The 22,432-nt window shown below is 42.8% G+C and overlaps 1 protein-coding gene across 9 annotated transcripts; it reads right to left on the bottom strand.

The window, feature by feature from the left end:
* Window positions 1-1,513: 1,513 nt before the first annotated feature.
* mink1 (misshapen-like kinase 1) lies at window positions 1,514-21,823 on the bottom strand. 9 transcript variants are annotated; one of them, XM_019864119.1, is made up of 32 exons: window positions 20,588-21,821; window positions 16,071-16,136; window positions 15,542-15,724; window positions 15,362-15,472; window positions 14,405-14,495; window positions 13,793-13,923; window positions 13,651-13,705; window positions 12,112-12,190; window positions 11,433-11,608; window positions 11,272-11,341; window positions 10,897-11,107; window positions 9,783-9,890; window positions 9,186-9,272; window positions 8,077-8,253; window positions 7,825-7,995; window positions 7,350-7,616; window positions 7,106-7,185; window positions 6,638-6,741; window positions 6,452-6,543; window positions 6,214-6,237; window positions 5,791-5,942; window positions 5,600-5,717; window positions 4,735-4,851; window positions 4,240-4,351; window positions 3,949-4,098; window positions 3,136-3,279; window positions 2,874-3,008; window positions 2,658-2,758; window positions 2,423-2,572; window positions 2,185-2,344; window positions 1,902-2,041; window positions 1,514-1,690 (listed from the first exon to the last, which is right to left on the bottom strand). In XM_019864119.1, exons 1-32 carry the CDS (start codon window positions 20,642-20,644, stop codon window positions 1,607-1,609), a joined length of 3,903 nt encoding a protein of 1,300 aa, XP_019719678.1. In that variant the 5' UTR covers window positions 20,645-21,821; the 3' UTR covers window positions 1,514-1,606. The 9 variants fall into 9 exon arrangements, with proteins under 9 accessions (XP_019719678.1, XP_019719676.1, XP_019719675.1 ...); XM_019864117.1 differs by having other exon boundaries at window positions 2,185-2,572; window positions 9,783-9,884; window positions 20,588-21,823; XM_019864116.1 differs by having other exon boundaries at window positions 2,185-2,572; window positions 20,588-21,822.
* Window positions 21,824-22,432: the final 609 nt, after the last annotated feature.

Below are 22,432 nucleotides of genomic sequence, written 5' to 3'. Positions count from 1 at the left end.
CACACAATGTGCCGCAGCGCAACAACTCCATCCATTTCAACACTCACAAATCCCCCGCTAACTCCGAGGCGCGGCGTTCATTTTCGAAAAGTGCAATGTTTGTTGCAACTCTTTGCATTTATCAGACCCGAGCGCTTCATGTTGACCGAGCTAAAGCTCTCAAAAACCTCCTGCAGTGTTTCTATTGCAAACCAGTGTCACTATACACAAAATGGAGAAGACTGTTTAGTTTTCTAGGAGAGGGGGTTAAGAGTCTTCTCAACTTGACAAGATGGCTTCCTTTGGCCTGTATTCACCCCCTCTCCCCCTATGTAGCAGTGTGTACAGTACCATGACCTTCAGCCATGTGTACATAAAGAAATCAACTGTCATGAGACGCAGTCTCCGTTACGACTCTAAAAATACGCATTTCTATCAGGTCAGAACAAAATTAGCCACGGTGCACTACTTCTCATAAACAGATCCACGCGACGGTATTTGAGAGTCGAGGAGATTGACTGCCTCTGAAGTTAAATCATCACACGGGCTTAACATGTTCAGCCACATATACGAACACACCCTCCCCAAACAAAGACAGCACAACAACGGGATATATTGAAATATAATTACAGTAGAGCAAAATCAAGAATACCAGTAATTCAGAATCACTACATATAAATATCAAATTTGTTGTAAATCTATGAAAAAATGCTCGGTACAAGTTGGAGGGGGCTGATTGGTTTGCCTCAACTGAAAGGAGGGGGGCGGGGGGAGGAAAGTGGGATGTTTCACAGTACTGTCAGTCACAGAGTACTGCGCAGTTATGACAAATTTCTAACTGAAGCATGAGCAAAAACACGACTCCCAGATCCGCTCTAATTTTGGATGAGCTGGCCCAAAATGTCCCTTTTTGCACGAAGGCCTTTAAGCCCGCGTGAAATTCTCGCAAGCCCCGAAACAACTGGGAGACATAAGCCACAGCAGATGGGTGTGCCAGCATATTCTGTGCCTGCATCGTGTCGTGCGGCATCACAATGAAGGGAGGCGAGAGCAGAAGACACCTGCGGGATGATCTGGTGATTGGTGCTATTTACAGCCCAACTTTTAACAGACAGTGGTGGTAAATAACTTCTTCTGTCCCTAGAGAAACCATCTAGGAATGTACAGTACAGTACTTCACAATTATCAACTGAGCAGTTACGAATGTGCGTGGTCCACCAACTCAGGGAAAGCAGGACAGGCGTATGGACAGCACAAACGAATAAACGCTATCAACAATCGGAGATCAACGCTGACTCTCTGTCAGAAATTATTATTATCGGGGCCATGAGGCTGATCTGAAAACGTTTAAAGACTGCTTATTTGACTTTTTAAATCCGAGCGTGTGTGCATTTTTTTAATCCACGTGTTATCAGCGTTGATCAGTGTGTTTGCGAGTGTGCGTGTGTGTGTGTGTGTGTGTGTGTGTGTGCGTGTGTATACCACAGCGAATAAGCATGCTCGCCCGCATGTGTGTGTGTGTGTGTGTGTGTGTGTGTGTGTGTGTGTGTGTGTGTGTCAGAGAATGTTGGATGCACTTCCACTTCCAAATCCTGCTGGCTCCATCGCGAGCAGAGCAGCTGTCCCTTCACCAGTTCATGATGCAGTTCCTGTTCAAGGTCATGAAGTACACCTGGCTGCTGCCGCCTGACCGCACTGAGGCAAAGAACACCTGAGGATGAAAGACAATCAAATTGTGTTCTTGGAAAGATGCACACCCCTACTGGACACGCTATCATAACTAAATTAGATCAAGATCAATAGAAAAAAAATCCAACTGGTTAGAGTGCATATAGCGGATTAATCTTTTTATGTACAGTAACGAATATTTGTATCTTGGTACATACCCCCCGCCACAGATTTTCAGTGTTCTTATTTCTTACCTTATCATTCCTCTCACAAAGGAACTTCAGCCTCTGAGCTCTCTTGTGCATGAAGACGCCGTCCAAGTGGCCCGTCTCCACAGAACGGATCTCAATGGCTTTTTCTCCCCATCCCATGATCTGATTGGAGCAGATGTGAGCTGCAAACGAAAATGACATCACATAATTAACCCTTTCATGCACCAATAATGATAACCTGTAGCCTGATAACATGATAAGCTGTCCACTGTGGTAACTTTTCGGTTCAAGCCGGTGAGTCCGTTTTTCCCCCTTAATCCCGTACCAACAGATGTGGGCATTTCTCCCCACTGCAGGACCACATCCTTGATGATGCGTCCGTAAGTGTTGACGTAGACGCCTTCATCCTCGTAGCACAGAAGCATCTCCATGCCGTCGGAACTGGGCAGGAACACGATCGCGTGCGGCGTCACGTGGCTCTGGATCTGTTTGGGAGCAAAAGCGAATCCCGAGTGGTTTCCAAATCTCCCGCGCCGGCGCTCCTCGAAAGCCGAACAACTCACATGAACCGGGATGTAAATGTCGTAGTTGTTTCCGGAGTCCACGTCGATGGCGTGGAAGCCAGCACAGGAACCGTAGATGACCTTTAACCTCTGACCCTCCTCCACAGTCAGGTCCACAAGGACAGGCCGGTGTGGCAGGTCTGCAAATGACTGGTTAAGGGAAGGGAAGTCAATAAACGAGGCAAGAAGAATCATCTTAAATACTTGAGTGATCCCGTGCGACTGCTCATACTACCTTGAAGGCCATGAATTTGTGATAAGGCTTGGGCGCCCAAGCATACACTTCCACGGCATTCTTCAAAGCAATCACCAGGAACTTGATCCTCTCATATTTCACTAGAGGGGACAACCACGAGGACACGTGATAGCGCATTCCACCTCAATCAATAATTCACCCTGCCATTTGCATCCATGAGAATTTGTCACAAGCAATAATAAGTCTGTCACTCACCCACTTTGTAGTGTACGCAGCCCTCCATCTCACCCACGGTGGTCCAGCCTTGCTTCTTTTCCACTTCAGGGTCATTATGGAGGATCTTATTCCTCAGCCAGGCCAGGTAGTAGACGCGCACCTTGTTTTTCTTGCCTTCAGTGGAACAGAAGAATTGTCTATTATGACATTTCACATTTTGGGGGAATTGTAATAAACAGTGTTGCTTTTTATTCACATCAAGGCAAATGTTAACAATGAAAAAAAAAAAGAGTTTACTGACCTGAAATGGTGATGAGCAGGTTAAGGCCCTCTAAAACATCCATCTGCTGGAACCTGCGCGAGTTGATAAGTGGATAAACTTTGCCCTGTCCACTGCGGTCGAGCAACTTCAAACCATTCTCCGTCCCCACCAACAAGTTCACCCCTAAAGCAACACAGTTGCACAGTTGTAGTTAGCAACCATATGTCCTCTGGACGGTCAGAGTACAACACTAACCTAATGCACGAGGAGCACTAATTGCTTGGACGGGAATTTTAAACAACGCATTTTACAGTTACACGATGACACCACTAAAACCAGGAAGAAAATATCTTTGAAATTGCAGTGGAACTCCTCAATTTCAGATTGTTATCATTTACAGATACTGTATTTATCAGAACATGACAACACTTCATCAGGCATCACCGGGAGAGATGTTCCTTATGCTAAACAGCTTTTGAAAAAAGTTCAAAGGAGCTTGAATAAATTTGAATAAAAATGCTTTTATAATGCAGATGCACGTTTGTTCTCTCATGGAGAGTTATTTGTGTCACAGAACCAGCAACCTGAGATCTCCAATTCATGTGAGACATTTTAGTTTTGGTCGTATTTCTTTGTTTCTGAGCTCCTAAATTAGTCCACTGATTTACACAAAACGTAGTGGATGGCTGAGGCACAGACAGCAAAGAAAGCGCTCATTTTGTGATTTGCCCCCACTTACGTCTTTTAAATGGTGACCTTTTTTGACATTTTCTCTTCACTGTGAATAATTGAACAGAACTGTACAAATGTCAATATTCAGCCATTTTCTGTATTTGGGAATCCTCCCCTTACCCCAAAGCGCTGCACATAAGATCTCAGAGTTGAACCTCTTCTTGTACTTTCGGATCTCAGGTGTGTCAGTAGGGGGGCGTGTGTTGGTGGGATTCACATTCACCATGGAACCTTTCCTCACCTCCATCTTCAGCTGTTCAAATCTTGAGCCTAAACACGATGGGGCGAATGACGAGGGTTTGATGAGATAAGGGAAGACTGTTTGGCAAACAATGCTTGATTCCTAAATCATTGATATTGCACGACAATTGAAGGCATCTTGGATAAACACTGAAGAAACTTGTGACTCACTGGTAACAGAAATGTTATCCCCGGTACCTCCCGGTGTCTGGTACATTCCAAGATCCACAAAGGTGGTGAAGGAGGACTTGCCAGGTGCCTTGACTAAACATCTGGACTGATACTGGTGGGGAAGAGAGCAAAGATGACTGCTGCAAAGTATTTGCACTTGCAATCTGTAAATTCGACATCCAAGGCTCAAAATGACTTTTTTCTTTGAGGAGCAAATTTGCGAGAACTATGTCAATGTGTCACTCAGTGATTCAAATCACATTTAGCAGCTCTGCATTTTGCCAATAAACCTCAGCCCGGTTGCAGTTTTGCATTTCAAGGGGTTCGTTTGAAGGGCAAAATACATATTTGACGTCACAAAGAGCCATGCGAAACCACTTATTTCGAGCCTTGCACGTCCGATGAGAGGCGGAACAACCATGCGGTGCTGTGCATACAGAATGCACAATAATAAATCAAGTATTTATGTCTGATAATACTTAGCATCACTCTTACATCATACACCGAGTCCTTCCCAGGCGAGGAGTGAGGAGCAGAGTCAGTGGGGGAGTGGGAGGGCTGCACCACATCTGGTAAGTTGGTGTATCCGTTGTGGCTGCGCTTCTCAGGGGTCTTTCAGATACAAAAATAAAAATTAAAATGACACTTATACCATTTCTATGAATAGCAAGAAACTTTCACCTTTTTTCCTTTGCCAAGATAATCCACCCATCTCACAAGTGTGACATACAAGATGCTACAATAAAAAAGGGGCAGCCGACACTAAAAGGCCACGCATGCCACAGATGTTCCCAAGTTTTGAGGTAGCGTGCAACTGGCAGGCTGGCTGCAGTGAAGTCCACAAGAGCCAGTTGCCTCTGATTTGAATGTTCATTTCTCTGCCACTAGCATTCTTCATTTGGTATTTGGATTTTTTTTTTTCCATTCCCATTGATTATTTGTATGCTTGGTAGAAACTAATTTGCACGGGCAGCGCTAACTTTTTGTTGCTAGAAGCATATTGCTCTCTCATTTGCAAAACAAATACGAGCCAGGTTTACATAGCATACGGGACACTTTTAATATGTATTTATGTGCTCTTTTTTTCCTCTGATATTTGTTTCGATATATGAATTTGGGCAACATTCTTTGCTTTGAGGTAGCTCACATGGTGGATGCTGTGTAATACATTTTATTTCGTTGCAAGCGGCCATGGTTTCAGCTTACCCTATTCTGTATTAACTGGTTTTATATTTACATCAAATGCCCGGGTGATCATACGTCTTTTGCTAGCTAGAATAGTATTTGATGTGAATTCCAATGACTATTTCATTTCGCTCGCGGTGCATTTTCAGCTTCATTCCACATACAAATGGCTCACCCTTTGCACCAACATGGTCTGATCTCCATAACCTCCAGCTTGCTCTACTTCTGCCTCCTCGCCCTCGTCTTCATGAACCACCATGGTGTTGACTGAATCGGTGTCTGCGTCCCTGTGACTGGAATCAAAAGAGGGCGAAGAGTTTTTTTTTCCCCATTCCGCCCAAGTTGCCAGTGTAATGACAATATTACCGATCCGTGGGACTTTCCTCCTCTTCTACTCCCTCTCCGTTTTCGCTCTCCTCACTACTCTCACTACTCTCCGAGGAGGAAGAATAATCATTGGCCTTGACCGGGGGTCTCGGCTGTTCCTCAGCACGCTCTTTGGCAAAGAGGCCGTGATCCTGCAATGTACATCATCGTTAATTTGTATGATACATAACATGAGTAATATACAAATGCTAACATAAAATGAAGATCACCTGATGATATTTTTTGATGACGTGCACAACCTATATTTCATTTTTTTTTAAACTGTTCAGAGTAAGAAAAGCCAAACACATCAAAACTTCCTTTGTGTGTATGACCAAACATGCAACATAATCTTTGTAAATTTCCTCCAAGTGAATGCAGATGAATGAGCACAGGACACATCCATGCACACTCAGTACTGACCTCTCCTATAGCTCTCTTGTAACTCTACAATGGAGGTAATGTCAACACGGATTTAGGAAGAGGGACCGCATGATGGGGAACAAGTCAAAAAGGAACGCTTAGGTTAGGAGAAAATATCCATGTAAAGGTTAATAATATGCAGGGCAAAGGTGCTCAAACCGAAGACATGCGTCATATTATTTTCCTGGCGACCATTCAGCTATAATAGCACCCGGGTTAAAAGTAGTGGATCACTTACAGCAGGACGCCCCGGGCGAGAAGAGGTGCGAGACTCCCCCGGCTTCTGACGACTATCATGAGATAGAACGGGTGACTCCATTTTGGAGGAACCTGAAAATAATAGCGGGTCATGAAGTTATGACGAAATGATTTTTTTTGGATCAAACATCAAGCACAGATAATCTTTCAGGAACGAGGGACTCACTGAGGATGCGATGCCTCTCCAATGAGCCCGTCTGTGGCAGATTAGATATGATGCCAATACTATCGGCTCTCTCCCAGCGATCGTTTCGGCTGAGATCTGGATTACTGCGCAGAGGACACCGTTAGTCTCCAATCACCAAAAAAACCCCACAAAAGTAATTAGAAACATTTTCCTGCGTGAATGCTGCGAGTGAGATATAGCATCGTGACCACGTTGAGCATAAAAGTTTCCAAACAAAAATGATTGGCTTTCTTTTTGTATGTACTGATTGCATACTACGTCAAAAAGTTGAAGAAAACATCATTGCTTTCAGACTTAACACTTTTTAACCTTTGCAGTCTGACGCAGTCACTCAGCTACGAAAAATTTACCAACCGAGCTGAAACGACACTTTTTTTTCTTTTATTGCATTTGATATTGAATATTCAGTTTGACAATTTGAATGATTCATTCAAGTGTGAAAGGTACCTGGCTCTCACTGGATGCCTAATGCCGGAGGTCAGGTTAGTGTTGAGAGCTGTGGCAATCGATGCTGTTCTCTGGGGAATCTGAGAGTTGAGATTCCTTTAGTGCATTGCAAATTATATTACAGAGAATGACTTGACCGTCCCTTAACCAAAATACAACACCGTATTACAGTCTTTTTTGTGATTTTGGGTCTTGGTTACTTTGCGAAATGGAGTCCATAGGGACTGGAGTCATTCCATCTCACCTTGGGTGGGAGTTCCACATCTGGCAAGCGGATCCAGGGCCCACGGTCCTCTCTAATTTGGTGTGCCTGTGGTGCAGGGGTCTCAGACGTGGGGTCTGAGTTCTGACGCACCAGCTCTCTGGTGTGGATGGGTCGGGGCGTGGGGGTGAGGGAGGGGTCCTGGGTAGGGAATGCGGACATGGTCTTAGTAGGCTGGTCGCAGAGAGACTGGGAGCGTGGGACAGGGGCAGCATAAGGCTTTAGTGGAACCAAGTGAGCCATCTGGAACTTTAGGGTGGCAGGGGGAGCACAGGATGATGGCGCAGACCCAGAAAAGAGCGCAATCCCAGTTAAAAGGCCAAGTATTAGAGGAAAGAAGGAAAAGGTTTGCGTTAAAAGGCAGCAAGTGAAGCGGTGCGGCGTCAAGTAGTTCCAGAAAAGATGAAGAAAGATGTTGTCTTAAATGCCAGATTTGTAAGCAATTGCAATCACCAACCTTGCCCTGTCCTCCTTGAGGTTCAACAGGTCTCTGCATCGGGGGGGTCTGAGCAGACTGGGCCCCTGCGGACTGACTGATTGAGTCTGAGCGTGACTGGATGGCGGTGTCAGAGACAGTGGTACAAATCTTCGGAGAGCCCTGTCTGTTGAGTTTACTTCGCTCCTCCACCTGGTGCAAAAATGGAGAGCGAAGGGTGAGGTCAGCATTATACAACGGGTTTGGGGCATATGTCCTTTTGAGTGGTTCTACCTCACGGGCCCATGTGGGTTTGTTGTTGGGCTCCAAGTTCTTGTTATAGTGATAGAGTTGGGGCTTCTTTTCCTGTTGCTGTTGCTGCAGAGACACCAAGTAAGCGTGCTCCTGTTGAAGCTGCCTCTGCAGCCGCTCGGACTGACGCTGCTCCTCCAGCTGCTTACGTTTATACTCCTAAGCAAAGAAACGCACTGTTGGTCAGTATGATGCTGGACACAGATGAGACCGCTCAGCAAAGAAGCAGCGGCAGCAGCAGAAACTCATTTCACTGACTGGCAGAGGTTTCACATTTTTAGCTACCCATACCCCGACTTTTATTTTAGCATCCAGTATGTATGCTGGTATCTTCTGGTAGGCGACGAAAAAAAAAATCGGTTTATTTGGCTTTATATTTCAAGTGGTACAATCAATATATTGCAACTGCGAGTCAGTGAACTTATTGTTTTGTTTGTTTTTTTAATTGTGAGTTATAAGCTAACGTGCGTTACTGAGATGTTCATTGGTCATTTCTGCGAGACAAGAAATGCTGAAGGAATGAAAATAAATTCACCAAGGAGGCACTTGCCAAGTAGCCTCTCATTGATAGTCATCCTGAATGAGGGCTGGTTCGAAGAATTTAGGTTTAGATATTTTAACTTTTTATCTGTAGAACGGTCTTCTTGGTATTTGATTGTGTGAGAACACAACATAGGATTAAAACCCGACTGCCTCATATGGTCCGAGTACATTGTGAGAAAGTAGTAATTTGAGAGGCATGTACTTTTTCCTTTCTAAACAAACACCCACATGTTTTTATTTAGGAAAAACAAGTGCCCATACACTCAACAACCACTTTATGTTCACGTGCATTATGTGACATCAGAACATCAAGACCTGAAGGAAAATTCTGCATTTACAACATTAATATTCAGACACTACACCAAGTGGTGCTTATTTAACTATCTTTATAATTGTCCGTAAGCAAATGTAAGCTTTTATGTAGGGTCTTATTAGGAGCGATGTGAACCTACCGAGGTTTTCAAGTGAGTGTGTCATCTATTTGTGACATTGAAAAGTATCAGTGGGTAGGACCCAAACATGTTAACCCAATAATGAGGGCTATTTACCATAAGCAGTGCCTGCTCCTGAAGCAGCTGCTGCTGAAGGATTTCTAGCTGCCGCTGCTCTTCTTCTAATTTATGTCTTATAAACTCCTGAGGAGAGGATGAGAGGCCGGGGGGACAGGAATAAAGGTGTGAAAGGAGAAATCAAATATATGAGAGGAGGGGGAGAGGACGCAATCATAGAATAGTTATGTAATACAGTAAACTGCAGGAACCACAAGGTGCACTGGCAAAAGTCAACAATTTTAACAAGTACAAAATGTGAATTCAATCAAGAAAAATCAAAGGAAGCATTCAATATGTGATCAGCGTTGAGAGAACTTGATCAATGTCAGTCACACATTAACATAAAATAAGCGTGCCATGCTTGTGAGTGTGTTTTGATACCAGACAATTTCAGACAGGAAACGGAAAAAAAAAAGAGACACAGAGAGCTCACCCACAGCAAACTCATCTCTGAATAAATACACTAATTTGAACCCTTGCTGCTATGGCAACCTACTCATGGAATTTCACCACTTGCAGTGTGCTACTGTTGGACACGCCCACACTTGGCCCCGATTGGCCGACTGTGGCGGTTGTTCCCCCGTGGTTGGTTACCTGCTCTCTTTCAGCCAACCTTCTATCTTCCTCCCGTCTCATATCGTCGAGTCTCCGATGGGGACCTTTTTCTTGCTGCCTCACCATCTCTCTCTCCTTTCTCTGTTGCTGGGAGAGACAGGGGTGACAAGAAACAGGGGCAACGTTTGCACGGGAGAATTTATAACGGGTGGTTTGCTGATGAGTAAACCCGCCCACATTTTGGCGCAGAGTTGGGGAAGGCACTAAAGGGAACGTAAAACAGAATACAGTCAACTATTCCGATGCAGACATAACAAGCAAGGACATACACAGCATTCATAATCTTAGAAACCTGAAAAACGATTTATTTTTGACTTAAGGAAAATTAAATGCAGCCAAATTTATTGCTGGCAATTGAATATGAACACAGGAGCCAGAATCGTTTGAGGTTCAGAGAATGAGTCTCCCCCTACAGTATTGCTTTTACCACAATTCATAATATGTTCATTTATAATGTGGTCAAATCCTGTTGGTGACAGTTACCAAATTTAAGAATGAGGAAATCCCTTTCAAATTTCAGTAACTCACAAAGTGTGATACCAATACCACTTGGGGTCAGCAGGCTCCGTCTCATGGTTCGTGAAAGAATTACTGCCTAAGTACTGTTCAGTTGTATTGAACTTTGGAGTCAGTACATTTACATTTTCTCCTTAAGATGTGTTTGTCTTTAAAAAATGTCAGTAAAAAATGTTTACTTTTATGTAGAATAAATTTTCATAGATTTAAGTGCAGTGCTCATTATCAAACTGCAGAATGACAGTGGCATAACGCTACATAATAATAATAAGAATAATAATAGAAACACATATGTTAAACACTTGGGTCTACTACAGCGGTGTATTTGAATTTAACTTGGAGGGCTAAATATCATTTTTAGCCAGTACTTGGGGGAAAGGATTGGTACATCCTAGTTGTTAGCAATGTTAGCATTTAGCTGGCAGACTTTCATTAGACGTAGCTTCAAAAAGTCAGGCAACACTTGATGCTTTGTTATGAGGGGCGTGGTCCCAGACCTGCTCTACGATATGACAGTGTCTTCAAATAACCATTGCTGGGAATTGGCGTGATGTCAATAAAACTGACTTGACATTACCTCTTCCAGTCGTCGGCGCTGCTCTTTTTGTTCCTCAATGCGTTTCTGTCTGTCATGCAGCAGTTGCCTCTTGTGCTCCTCGGGGTCTCTGCGCTGAGCGGCCAACTGGGCCTGCTGCCTCTTGTGAGCCTCCGACCGCTCCTTGTTCTCCTGTTGGAGACGCTGGAAGTCCCGACGCAGGGTGGACTCTCCCGGCACATTGAGGATTGAGCTGGGGATCGGGTATGAATGCGTGAATGAGACAATTTTAGGGTTTTTTGCAGGGATGGAATAATATTGAATCACGATGGATCGAATGTTCTTATGCGAGTGATCTTGCATAAGAACAATGTTCAGCAATTCTTCAAATGCCCACACCAAAATCACACAGAATACCTTGACTCTCTGTCGTCGCTTCGATTTTCATCATCTTCATCACTACCGCTGTACTCATACTCTGTCTCCTCTGTGATGAAAATTAGGAAAAGGGTCAATGATGCAAGACTGTCACTATGACGGTCAGGTCACCTCAGCAGTTCCCCATTTTATCGACTGACCTTTCTCTCCCCTTTTTTTGCGCGTACGGTCAATGTGGTCCTTCAGTTGAATCCGGACCTGGCGCTCAGTAGGCTGGTCCCTGATGAAGGAGTGCTTGAGCAGCTGCTCTGTGGATGGTCGGCTGGGATACGTCTTCACAAGGCAGGCCTCAATAAAGTCGATAAATTTCTTGGACCTGGGAGAAAGGGGGAGTTTGTGAGAGCTAAGCGGTTCGGATCCATTGCCAGCTGCCTCGTTCATGCCCAGAGCACAAATGCACCAATCATCTAGCATAGTAAATCTTGTAAATTCGTTACTTTTGGAGAGGGGCTTGAAATCAAAACAAGATTAAAAAAAAAAAAAAAAAAAAAAAAAAAGGCAGTTAAATTTAGACCATGCAGGATGTTTGGTTTTTTTTTTAGGCAGAAACATTCCACAGATTGATTAGCATGAAGCAACAAGGCATTTTCCACTTACATTCCGACCATTTTATAACCATGAAGCTCACCGAATTATTACATAACATACAATGAATGTTGCTCTTAATAATCAATCAGTATTTTTTAATGTATATTAAAAAAATCTGAGTATAGTGTTCCCTTGATACTGAATGTCTAGACAACTTTGTTTTTTTTCATTTTCCCTGGTGTCTGGTACAACATGCTGACTTAAAAATGGAAACAAGAGCATTTCACTCACCACTTTTTTGATTTAAGTTTCGGAGGGGGATTCCTGGGAATCAGGAAGAGCGCTCTCATTGGATGCATGTCACACAGTGCTACAGGGAAGAAACGACAACATTTAGTTGGGATCCTCTATTACATAATCCCCAAACCATCATCAATTATCCAAAAATTATTTGATTTGCCATGCTAGACAATGTCACATTTTCAAGCGTACAGCGACTTAGAAAAATAATACCAGCAATCAATGCAACGAGTCTTTGTATCCTCAAACATAGACACAGCTGGCGTCGTCCAATCTTTCCCAAAGCCTCGGGCTTATTTTTATACTGAATCTAAGAGCAAGGGCCATGAGTCATGTTGTTCCCAGCGTAGGTAGGTTGCTAAACCTGACTGGTTAGCTTTCAAGTTTCACCGTACTGAATGTAGACGCTATTGTGAGGCTGCCTTTTGGAAAAACACTTGCTGCAAGATGGCAAGAGCTCTACACGAAAGGAAGCATTCAATTACATAATTAAATGGGCCACATCAAAGCTCAGGGATGTGGGCCGCTAATACTGTAGTACACAGGACTGGGTTTCAGCACAGTAAGCGCTGATGTCAGATGACATGCCGTTTTTGTTATACTGTGTATTTAAATGTTTTAGATTCCATACACCCGACAAAGTACTTGAAGACAACCGTATGGACAGCGAGAGCCAGTACAAGATTCTTACATGATAAAATTCCCACAAACCAACTACAAATTGGACAGTAGTTTGTGCAAGATACATGCCTTCGTGCACAAAGAGACAGGCGACTTCTTTTCGCCCTTCATTGCTGTGCCCTTGAAAGCTATGGCTTTGGAAAACGATTTCAACTCATGCTAAACTGAGCTGCAGTCCCAGTTTTAACAACTTCTGAAAACAAGTGTCCGCTTGCCATTCTACAGTTTCCAAATCAACATTCTTGCGATTACGTAGTTAATAAAAATAAATACAGGTTGTGTGACAAAACCAGTGTTGTAACCTTCACTCTTGAGGAGCGCTTTCTGTCTCTCCTCCAACTAAAAATAATAAATTTTAATTAATACTTTTTTTTTTTTGAATCCAATATTCTTGTGTTGTGAAAGTAGTAGTACAAAATCCGGCTGATCGAACACTTTTCCCAAATAAGGTATCCGGCTTCTAAAATTGTGCTCAAATATGCGTAGAATGTTTACTTTGAGATCAGGTAGGACATCCTCAAAATTAGATGGGTAGAGTAATTCACTCTTACCGTGAACACGATTGGACATGAACAATTTGAACCAAATCTGTGATTAATAGGACAAGCAAGCACTCCCCGCAAAGCAGACCGGATAGATCTGTGCAATCAGCCTCCGCAGGCGCCGTGCCAGCTCACGACTGCATTTGCTTGATTACGGTGAGTCAGCTGTCCATCTGAAGACCAACAAAACTGCATACGCAAGACTCATTCATGGAGCGCTTCCAGAGTGAGCCGACGGATCTCCTCGTGACTCAACCACATCGGTAAAGTGTGAATGCGCACCAATTAATCAATGACTTTGACTTACGTGGGGCTCCTTCGGCCATTTCAATGGCGGTGATTCCCAAGGACCAGATGTCACTCTGGAAAAGAACCAGGATGACACTTCAGCCTGTGGCTTTCAAACCCTCATACAAGCGCGCACACACACGCTACAGAGCTGTTGTTACCCTGTAGTCGTAGGTCGAGTCGGGGTTCTCATCGCAGGCAATGACTTCCGGCGCCATCCAGTAAGGCGTACCAATGAAGGTGTTTCGACGCCCCACAGTCCTGTCCAACTGAGCACTAACTCCAAAATCAACTGGACACAGGAGGTGAAACATATTGGGGATATACTCAGTTAAATTGCAAATGATTAAGCAGTGCTGTTTTTGCTCATTTTCCGAAAGAGCCAATGCAATTTTCAGTCACTAAATATTTTTGATCATTGACAAATATATTTATTGACTTTGAGAATACAGGGGCATTTTATTATGAATGATGAAATGGAGAAGATCATTTTGAAAGATTTCAGGAACCCGAAAGGGGCCTAGCACTCCACGTTACAAGATTATGTATTGAAAAATGGATTACTGTCCTTGACAATGTTGATGGCTCAACAAACATGCTGGTTGTTTGGTTTTCTGGAAAGTGATGGTTTTGCAAATGCAAGGTTTGGACGCAAAGCTAGAAATATGCAAAAACCTTCACAGAAAAAAAATATCCCATTCTTTTTTTTTTTTTTAACTGAAATCATTATTTGGGAGATGCTGAATACATCGGCGAAGCACTTTCAAGCGTACCAAGTTTGACCTCTGCGTTCTCTGTGAGAAGAACATTCTGGCCCTTGATATCTCGATGGATGACTTTATGGGCGTGAAGGTGGGAAAGGCCCTGGACACAGAGAAATAGGACAGAGGAATAGGACAAAATATTGGTACAACCAAGTGATGCATTTAAACACTTCAAAATTCTACTGCTTTTTTTTTTTTTAATCCTTGTATTCCAAGTGGTTTATTTGCATTTACAGTGATGGTATTTGAAAAAAAAAATTTCTGCATCTATCAGGACATTCATTCATCTTCCAAAATGCTTATCCTTAATTACCGTATTTTCCGCACTATAAGGCGCACCTTCAATGAATGGCCCATTTTAAACCTGTTTTCATACATAGGGCGCACCGCATTATAAGGCGCATATAAACAACAATTGTGGCTGCGGTTGCGTTATGCCTCCACTAAATGGAGCTACGCTAAAGGGAATACAATACAATACAGCTTTATTTATATCGAGCTTTCACAACCGCTGCAGCTGTAAACAAAGTGCTTGAGAGAACATTTAAAATGCTACATCCAAGAAATCTGAATATTGATCCATACATAAGGCGCACCGGATTATAAGGCCCACAGTCGCCTTTTGATAAAATTGAATGCTTTTAGGTATGCCTTATAGAGTGGAAAATATGGTACATTACAATGGTAAAATGTTGACAGCTCACTAAAAATGAAGTCTGCAAATCTATTTTTAAATTAAAAAAAAAAAAAATCACTTCCTGATGCTGGATGGTTTCTAAGACAAATAGTGACAGGTGGTCGAATAAAGTTGTTAAGCCCTGTATACGTGAGTGTGGGTATATTAAACAATATTTCATTGCAAGTCGGTCTGTGATTCCCACTCCAAGAGATAAAGCAGTCAAATGATGGTGCAGAGTGTAACCACCTGTTTGCGGCGGCTCGACTGGCGTGATCGTTATTTCTCACCCTTAGGATTTCCCTGCAGATGTACGCTATCCAGTCCTCCTTCAGAGAGCTGCCCTTTGTGTTTTTCACCAAATCAGTCACCGAGCCAGCCCCGCAGAACTCCATCACCAACTGTTGATATACACAAACATTATTTAGCGTGCGCCAATCACAACCTCGTGCAAATAATAAACAACAGACCCAAAGCTGGTCATCGTGTCCTGGTGGGCTCTTCTTGACGAAGGCACCGTAATATGTGGCTATGTTGCGGTGGTGGCTGTATTTTTTCAGCATGTTGATTTCAGCTTTGATCTCCTCCTCTTCCTCTTCTGTAACATCCATCACCTTGATGGCCGCTAGCTGGCCCGTCTTAACATGGCGGCCCTGATTTGTACAACACAATGAGATATTACATTTCAAGCATTGCAATTTTTTCCCAAGACATAGCCAATTAAGTGTAAATAATCACTGTGGAAATAATTCTGCTTTATCAGCAGTGGTGTCGTCGCTTACTGCCAAAGCCAATTTTGCATTTCACAATTAGGGGCTTACATTTTACAGACGCGGAATACAAGAAACTGAAACTCAAACATTAATGCAAGCTGGGAGCCAGAATGGGAATTGATTTCTCAAACGTTCACCATGTATGACACTTTTTTTCCCAACACCATGAACTTGAGTTATTGTGCTCGTCACCTCGAACAAAAAATGTTTCTACATGAGCCCTCACCTTGTATACCTGCCCATATGTCCCATTGCCGACCACCTCAACCAGCTCGAAAATTCCTGCAGGATCCTGCGGAATGCACAAAAACATTCACAGGTCACACAGCTTGCAGAAATGTGAAGACACTGAGACACGTTTGGAGTGCACACGTCAGCGCAAGCTTCTTAGCATCGAAAGAGCCAGGTGAAATATTGGATTCAAATTTGTTGCGTATAAGATTTGTTGACAATGTAGTGACATCATTATATCATCCCATACAGGAGTCACTGATTGGTTATGTTTCAATCATGACTGCGAAATATGGCTTCACTCTTGTGAGCACAAAGCAGCACCTGTACAAAAACACGACGGAACAATTCCAGTCACAAATTCAAACCTGCTCTCCACAATTCTATTGATCAACTAGAATACATAACTCCTTTATTATTACTTTGCATTTAATTTTAGTGTGGCTGTTTCATTAAATGTGGCATTCTATGGAAAATTGGATTTATAATTGCTTGTATGCATCGAGTTGGGTCTCCGGAGTGCTTGCCTAACCATTGACTATGAAATTAAACAAACAAGAACATCTTTTGTCATCTGCCTATTTCCGAAAATGAGTCGGCGAGCGATATAAAATGGCCAATGGGTAAATAACTTTGCACAAGCTCCATTCATTTAAATTCTGGATGCAGAAGGATGAAAGTCCCTTTCTCTGAAGGGAATCCCAGAGTCTCGAGATGTCCCCAATTATAAAAGGTTGCTACATTTGTTGCTTGTCGCTTAAAAGGGTGATTCAAGTCAATACCATAGTGAATATTAGATGCGATTAAACTTTTCATGGTTTGTTATGCTTGGTAGGTGAGATGAATTTTAAAACATCAAGCAAGACATTTTAAATTGTGAACAAACGTGTAACTTGTCTTCTTCCAAATGAAATAAAAATGATTCGTCCACAGTATTGTAGAGCATACCGTGAGGTTTGTACCTTCGATGTGACAAAACAGCTGCTTGTTTGTATATTTGTTATTTTTTAAAAATGAAAATGACTATTTCAATCTTTCAAATAATCTATCACGGTCACCCATGACAGAAACTATTCACCACCAGTGGAATATTTTTAGCTGCTTTTAATCAGATGACCGTTTACACCACAGCGTCTTTAGCCTAACAAGTTGAGATTCACTACTAACCGTGAAGCGAATGTTTCTCCCTTTGATCGCAAAAAGCCTGATCGGCTTTAGCAATTGGCCAAACTGTTATTTTAAACATCAGTAACGGTCTTGAAATTCACAGCGCATTTCATTTACATCTAAATCGTTTGATCGCAATTTCCTTGCCAACCCACTGACAAACTCCATAGCTTCACACAAGCTTTAAATAGCGGGCAGCAGTGACAGCACGTATACTAAATATTGACAGCACAAATATGGATGCTAACACGGACGCAGCCATTGGTGATTTTCTTGATTTGTTCATTCAAAGTTTCGCTGACAACAAATTTACGCGCCACAAATGAGTATCTCGTTCCGAATTCAATGCGTAACTCTCTCCCGAGGGAGACGGAGGAGAAGTGACAAGCAGATTCACTTTTATGCTATTTCAATATGGCGTGAAGATGTGTGGGTGGTGAGACTGCTGCTTTGGGTTTCGAACGTAATGCATGACCCTTCCGGCTTTCATGCGTTTCCAATGGCGGCGTTTCTGCTTCCAACAACACAGAGAGAAATTTCTCCTGAGAGAGGAAACGGTCCTGGGAAAAATAAGATGCATACTTCCATAGATAGCAGGACATATAACTCCAACAAACATTCCTGACTGATGAAAGTATGGTAGGTACAATGCCGACTGAAGAAGTGGAACCATACTAGGTAGAGGAGAAAGACACATAGAGGAATAGAGGAAAATAATGTAATGACTGTGTGGGTGGGCGAAGGCAGAGGCGCCAGTCACCCACGTCCAGCACAGAGAGTAGGATGAGAGGAATGGAGTGATAGAAGAGGAGGGGTACAGTTCTGCTCAAGGAGCAGCGCTGGAAGCACAGACAGTGCCAAACAAATGGTAGGCAATGACTGCAAAAATGCAGGGAAGCGTTAAATCCGATGGCTCTCCGAAGGTGCGAGCTACAAGTCTGCTGACTCAAATCATGACAAACGACATCACTCGTCGCAGTGTTGAACATGCAGTCATATTCAGGGGCGGAGCCGGAATAGATTCAGTGGGGTGGCCGTGGTGATAACACCTCAATGAAAAGAGGCCGGTCATGTGTGCACACACATTCTTTGCCATAAGATCCACAGTCAAGGTTTCATGAAATAAAATGCACACATAGCAAGAACAATGGTCATCACTCTCATAATCAAGCAGGATGAAGTCTAAGTAAATATTAACGTTTTGCTGAGCTTAATGTGCTCATAATGACATTTTCGTGGCTTTTGTATACTCTCATAGTCTATTTCGATTTCATGCAGTGATTCGCTAGCTAACAGGCAGAGTGATCAATCGTCACTGACAGCTCACACCATTTTGCATACTGCAATCAAAAAAGTTACGCAAAATTATGTCACATTATTAATTTCCCCCTCGCATTTCCCACTTCAAGAAATATTTCGAACCTGAGTAGGTATTTCACATAGTCACATGTATAACATGTTCACATGCTGGATGTTGTGGCAGCATATTTTGGCCAGCATGTGAAAAAGAACAAAATAAATATTTTTAATTTAGGAGTCACTGTTGCTCCTTCTGTAGTGTGCTTCCCAAAAAATATTGTGGCTGACCCAAATCACAAAAGTGCAGCTTCACACTAACTGTAACAGATGCAGCATATCCTTTGAGACAGCCGCCACCAATCAGTTCAGAACTGAGGAAAACTGATTTCATTCACGAAAGCTTTGATTGGAGTACAAGGATCAGTGGCGACTGGAATATAGACGCAAATGTGCTGTTAAAAACAAATGCTGAATCAGAATGTTGTGATTCCAGTCAGAACGGGTTAAGCCAAAACAATAAGGCTAACTGGTGCGTAGTTTACAGTGTTGTTTGTCTCTGAGTTGCTACGATTGGCAGTGCATGTCATGTGTAAAAGTGCACTGGAGCATTAAATTCAACTGTTAAGCAGTCAGTCGATAAAGTTCAGCAAGGTAGTGTATCAACACTTTTGTTCACTCGCTGATGGCATCTGACCCTGTACAAGCAAGGAAGACAAAATACGAATATACCCAGGTTAGATTAGTGCTAGCTCGCAGCTGGTAGAATGCAAGCGGATGGATTTGGTCCAAAAGAAGTCCCTGAGTGCTACCGTAGGCCTATGTACGAAGGATCCTGGAGGCTGAAATAAGTTATTTTAAACTAAAAAGGAAAACATTTCCATGGGTTGACATGGGTGTGTTTGCGTGTCAGTGCACACTCATGTTTTTAAAAAATTAATAAAGGGATTGGTAAAGCGCTTTGGATAGCATAGATCAGATAAAGCCAATGTATTTTTCAGCCAAAGAAAAGTTAGAAACCCATTCAAGTTGAATTGGGACTCGCTGATTAAACAGTAAACAAATATCAAAGGCGAATTTTGGGTGCGAGTCTGAGCTCTAATACCATTCATTTAATCATTTAAAATTATGAGTTGTAATGGAAATTTAAAAAGGCAGAGAACAAGGCAATGTAGCTAATAGTGTGCACTGATAATTTGAATACTATGTGTGTGTCATGACTATTATGCTGGTTATTACATTACAGTAAAGCACAATACTGAAATCCCCAGATACAATGCAAATATGCCCACTAGAGAATTACATCACAACAACCTAATTGCATGTGTAATAAACTCAAGTAATTGCTATCTTTGGCATGCAAATATGAGCATCAGCTACCATAATCACCTGAGAAATGGCTAAGTGATTGTGCATTTCAAAACAACGCCTTTTTTTTGCAGAATGACAGAGTGAATTGCAATGTGTGGCAATGCATGATTCTCTCAGCATGGGACTGATACATAGTTCGTTCTGATGATACCAGTGCTTGCAAGACTTCAGATTTTTTTTAAGTTGACACTAATGTGATTCAAATCGATCTGACGCTGACTAGTCGTTGATGTCTTTGGTATTTTTTTCACTACAAGCAATAACAACCCTCCTGGAACACTCAGCAACATACCTATGCAAACATTCTTTATTTAAGTATGTATACTATTCTTGACATTTTTGTTTGCTGATACGCTGCGATATTTTTTTCGAATGTAAAATATGTACTTTGTCGCGATAAAAGTTGTAAACACTAGTCTACAGCGCATACGTAATCTGCATGCCTTGAGTCAATAGTTTTAGGCAACGCTGCAGTCGCCTGTTGCAACTAAAAGCACCAGGCCGGACATAGGGTGATGCTAGCCTCAACTTTGATGCGTAGGTGTGTATGGGTCGCGCTTGTGCCATAAATCAGCAGTTCCTTACACACTTGAACGTTGTGCTCTGCAATAACCTCGATCACGGATATAGTGCAGCAGGAGTCTATAAACGCTAACAGTCCAGTACTGGTGTACTCACCCTCAGAGCTGCCAGGTCGATGTCATCCAGGCTTCGCGTGGGGGCGTTTTCAGACATGGCTGGCCAAACTTGCAACGTTAGCTTGACAAGTTAGCCAGATTTTTCCCAAGGAGCACTTTGAGGGTGTGAAGATGGCACCTTTGGTGATGTTAAATGTCCACAATCGGCAGTCCAGTTTGCTGAAATCGTTGCAGCGCTCAAAGGATCAAACACATCGCAGTTTCGAGCACGCAGCTGGCTAGCTCGAGGCAACTCTCGGCGACACCTCGGAACGTCGTCTTGTCAAATAAAATAATAGTTCACGTCGAGCTAAACCACGGCCAACGTAACGACATATATTTCAACAAACTTTTACTGTAAAACGGCCATAGGCGCTCTTCGAAGAACGACCAGCTTTTCCAAGCAGTGCACCCCCACTGTCGAACACCTTGCTGCGTTCATTTTATCAAAACGTCTTCGATTCTTACTGACATATCAGGAGCGTTGTCATGGGAGGCATTTCGCGAGTAGAGGAAAAAAATGGCACCACTGTTTTGTTCTTGATGACGAAGTATCACGAAAAAAAAGCCAAAATACGCAGCGTTTTTATTTTACGAACGCAATGATGTGATGGCGCCCGAGTCCGTCAGCACCGCACCACAACCGCCTATCAAATTGTCAGCATTATCCTTTAGTAAATATCCCCGAGGGTATTGTTGCAAATGTCTCTCAATGCGTTTGCGGTTGTTAAACTTCCGAAATACCCAAAAATTGTCGCTCCGAGGAGACAGGTGGGTGCTATCAAATCAGCTTTGACTTTAGCTAATGCGGCTAAGACAGCAGGCTAAACAGTCTTTTCTGTAATAAACTTTCCTTCTTTCATTTTCTGTGTTGACAGTCGCGCCCAGCGATGCCAACCTTTCCGGAAAAACACAGACTAGCAGGCGGGCGGTGTGTTCTGGACCAGCCCCCGCAACACTCAATGTAGACCGGGCCCTCGACTCTTTAAAGTTGCGCGTCGCCTTCGTCTCCACCATCCAGACTGGACCACTCGGTACTGCCAAATCCAACGCTGCGGTATATCGTACGTAGCCTCAAAACACCGTCTGACGGGCAAACTTGTTATTATTTCGCCGTGTTTCGCTTCCAAGCGCCTCCTCCCACGCCGAGCCTCTGTACTTGCAGTTCAGCCTGGGCATTTCTGAGATTGTGTCGATGATTGGCTGCGGACGAAACTCTTCAAGTGTTTGCGTTTCTGTGGGTGGCTACGGTGAGCTACCAGGAACAAACGAGCGCAATGCAACGTGACGTCATCATGACACATGGTCATATTTCTCTACGGTTGGATGACTTTTCGATGTTTCTCAACCTTTATCGCGCGAAGGCCCATATTTTTAAAAAATAAATCACAGCACATCACCAAAATAAGAGAGTCCCTTTTTTTTTTTACACGGGCGCATTTCCTTGATGTGCCTGTCACTACATGTCGCTGGTATAGATAGAGGAGCAAAGATTAACAGCTTGGTATGCATAAATCGTAAAATAGTTTTGGACCAATTAAGTGAAATTGGACAATATCGCATGGTACACCTGATGGCAAGCTAGCTTGTAACCACAAAACTTATTATACTTCATGAAAACGAAACCTGCTCTAACATCCAATTAAACCTGAGTCAAGTGAATAAACAAAACTAGATAAAAATTTACGAGAATGAAAAATCCCAAACTACTGTAACCCTGGTAATCATTCCATTCGAACAGTATTTCCAACTTTTATCGAGCAAAGACACATTTATTATATTTAAAAAATATATGGCACGCCACGAAACTAAAATGTCAAAAAAGTAAATACAATGCTGAAATAGT

Source organism: Hippocampus comes, unplaced genomic scaffold (genome assembly GCF_001891065.2).
Source record: "Hippocampus comes isolate QL1 unplaced genomic scaffold, H_comes_QL1_v1.1 scaffold57, whole genome shotgun sequence".
NCBI lineage: Eukaryota > Metazoa > Chordata > Actinopteri > Syngnathiformes > Syngnathidae > Hippocampus > Hippocampus comes.
The sequence above is the reverse complement of the archived record's forward strand: the minus strand, read 5'-3'. Positions and strand labels throughout refer to the sequence as shown.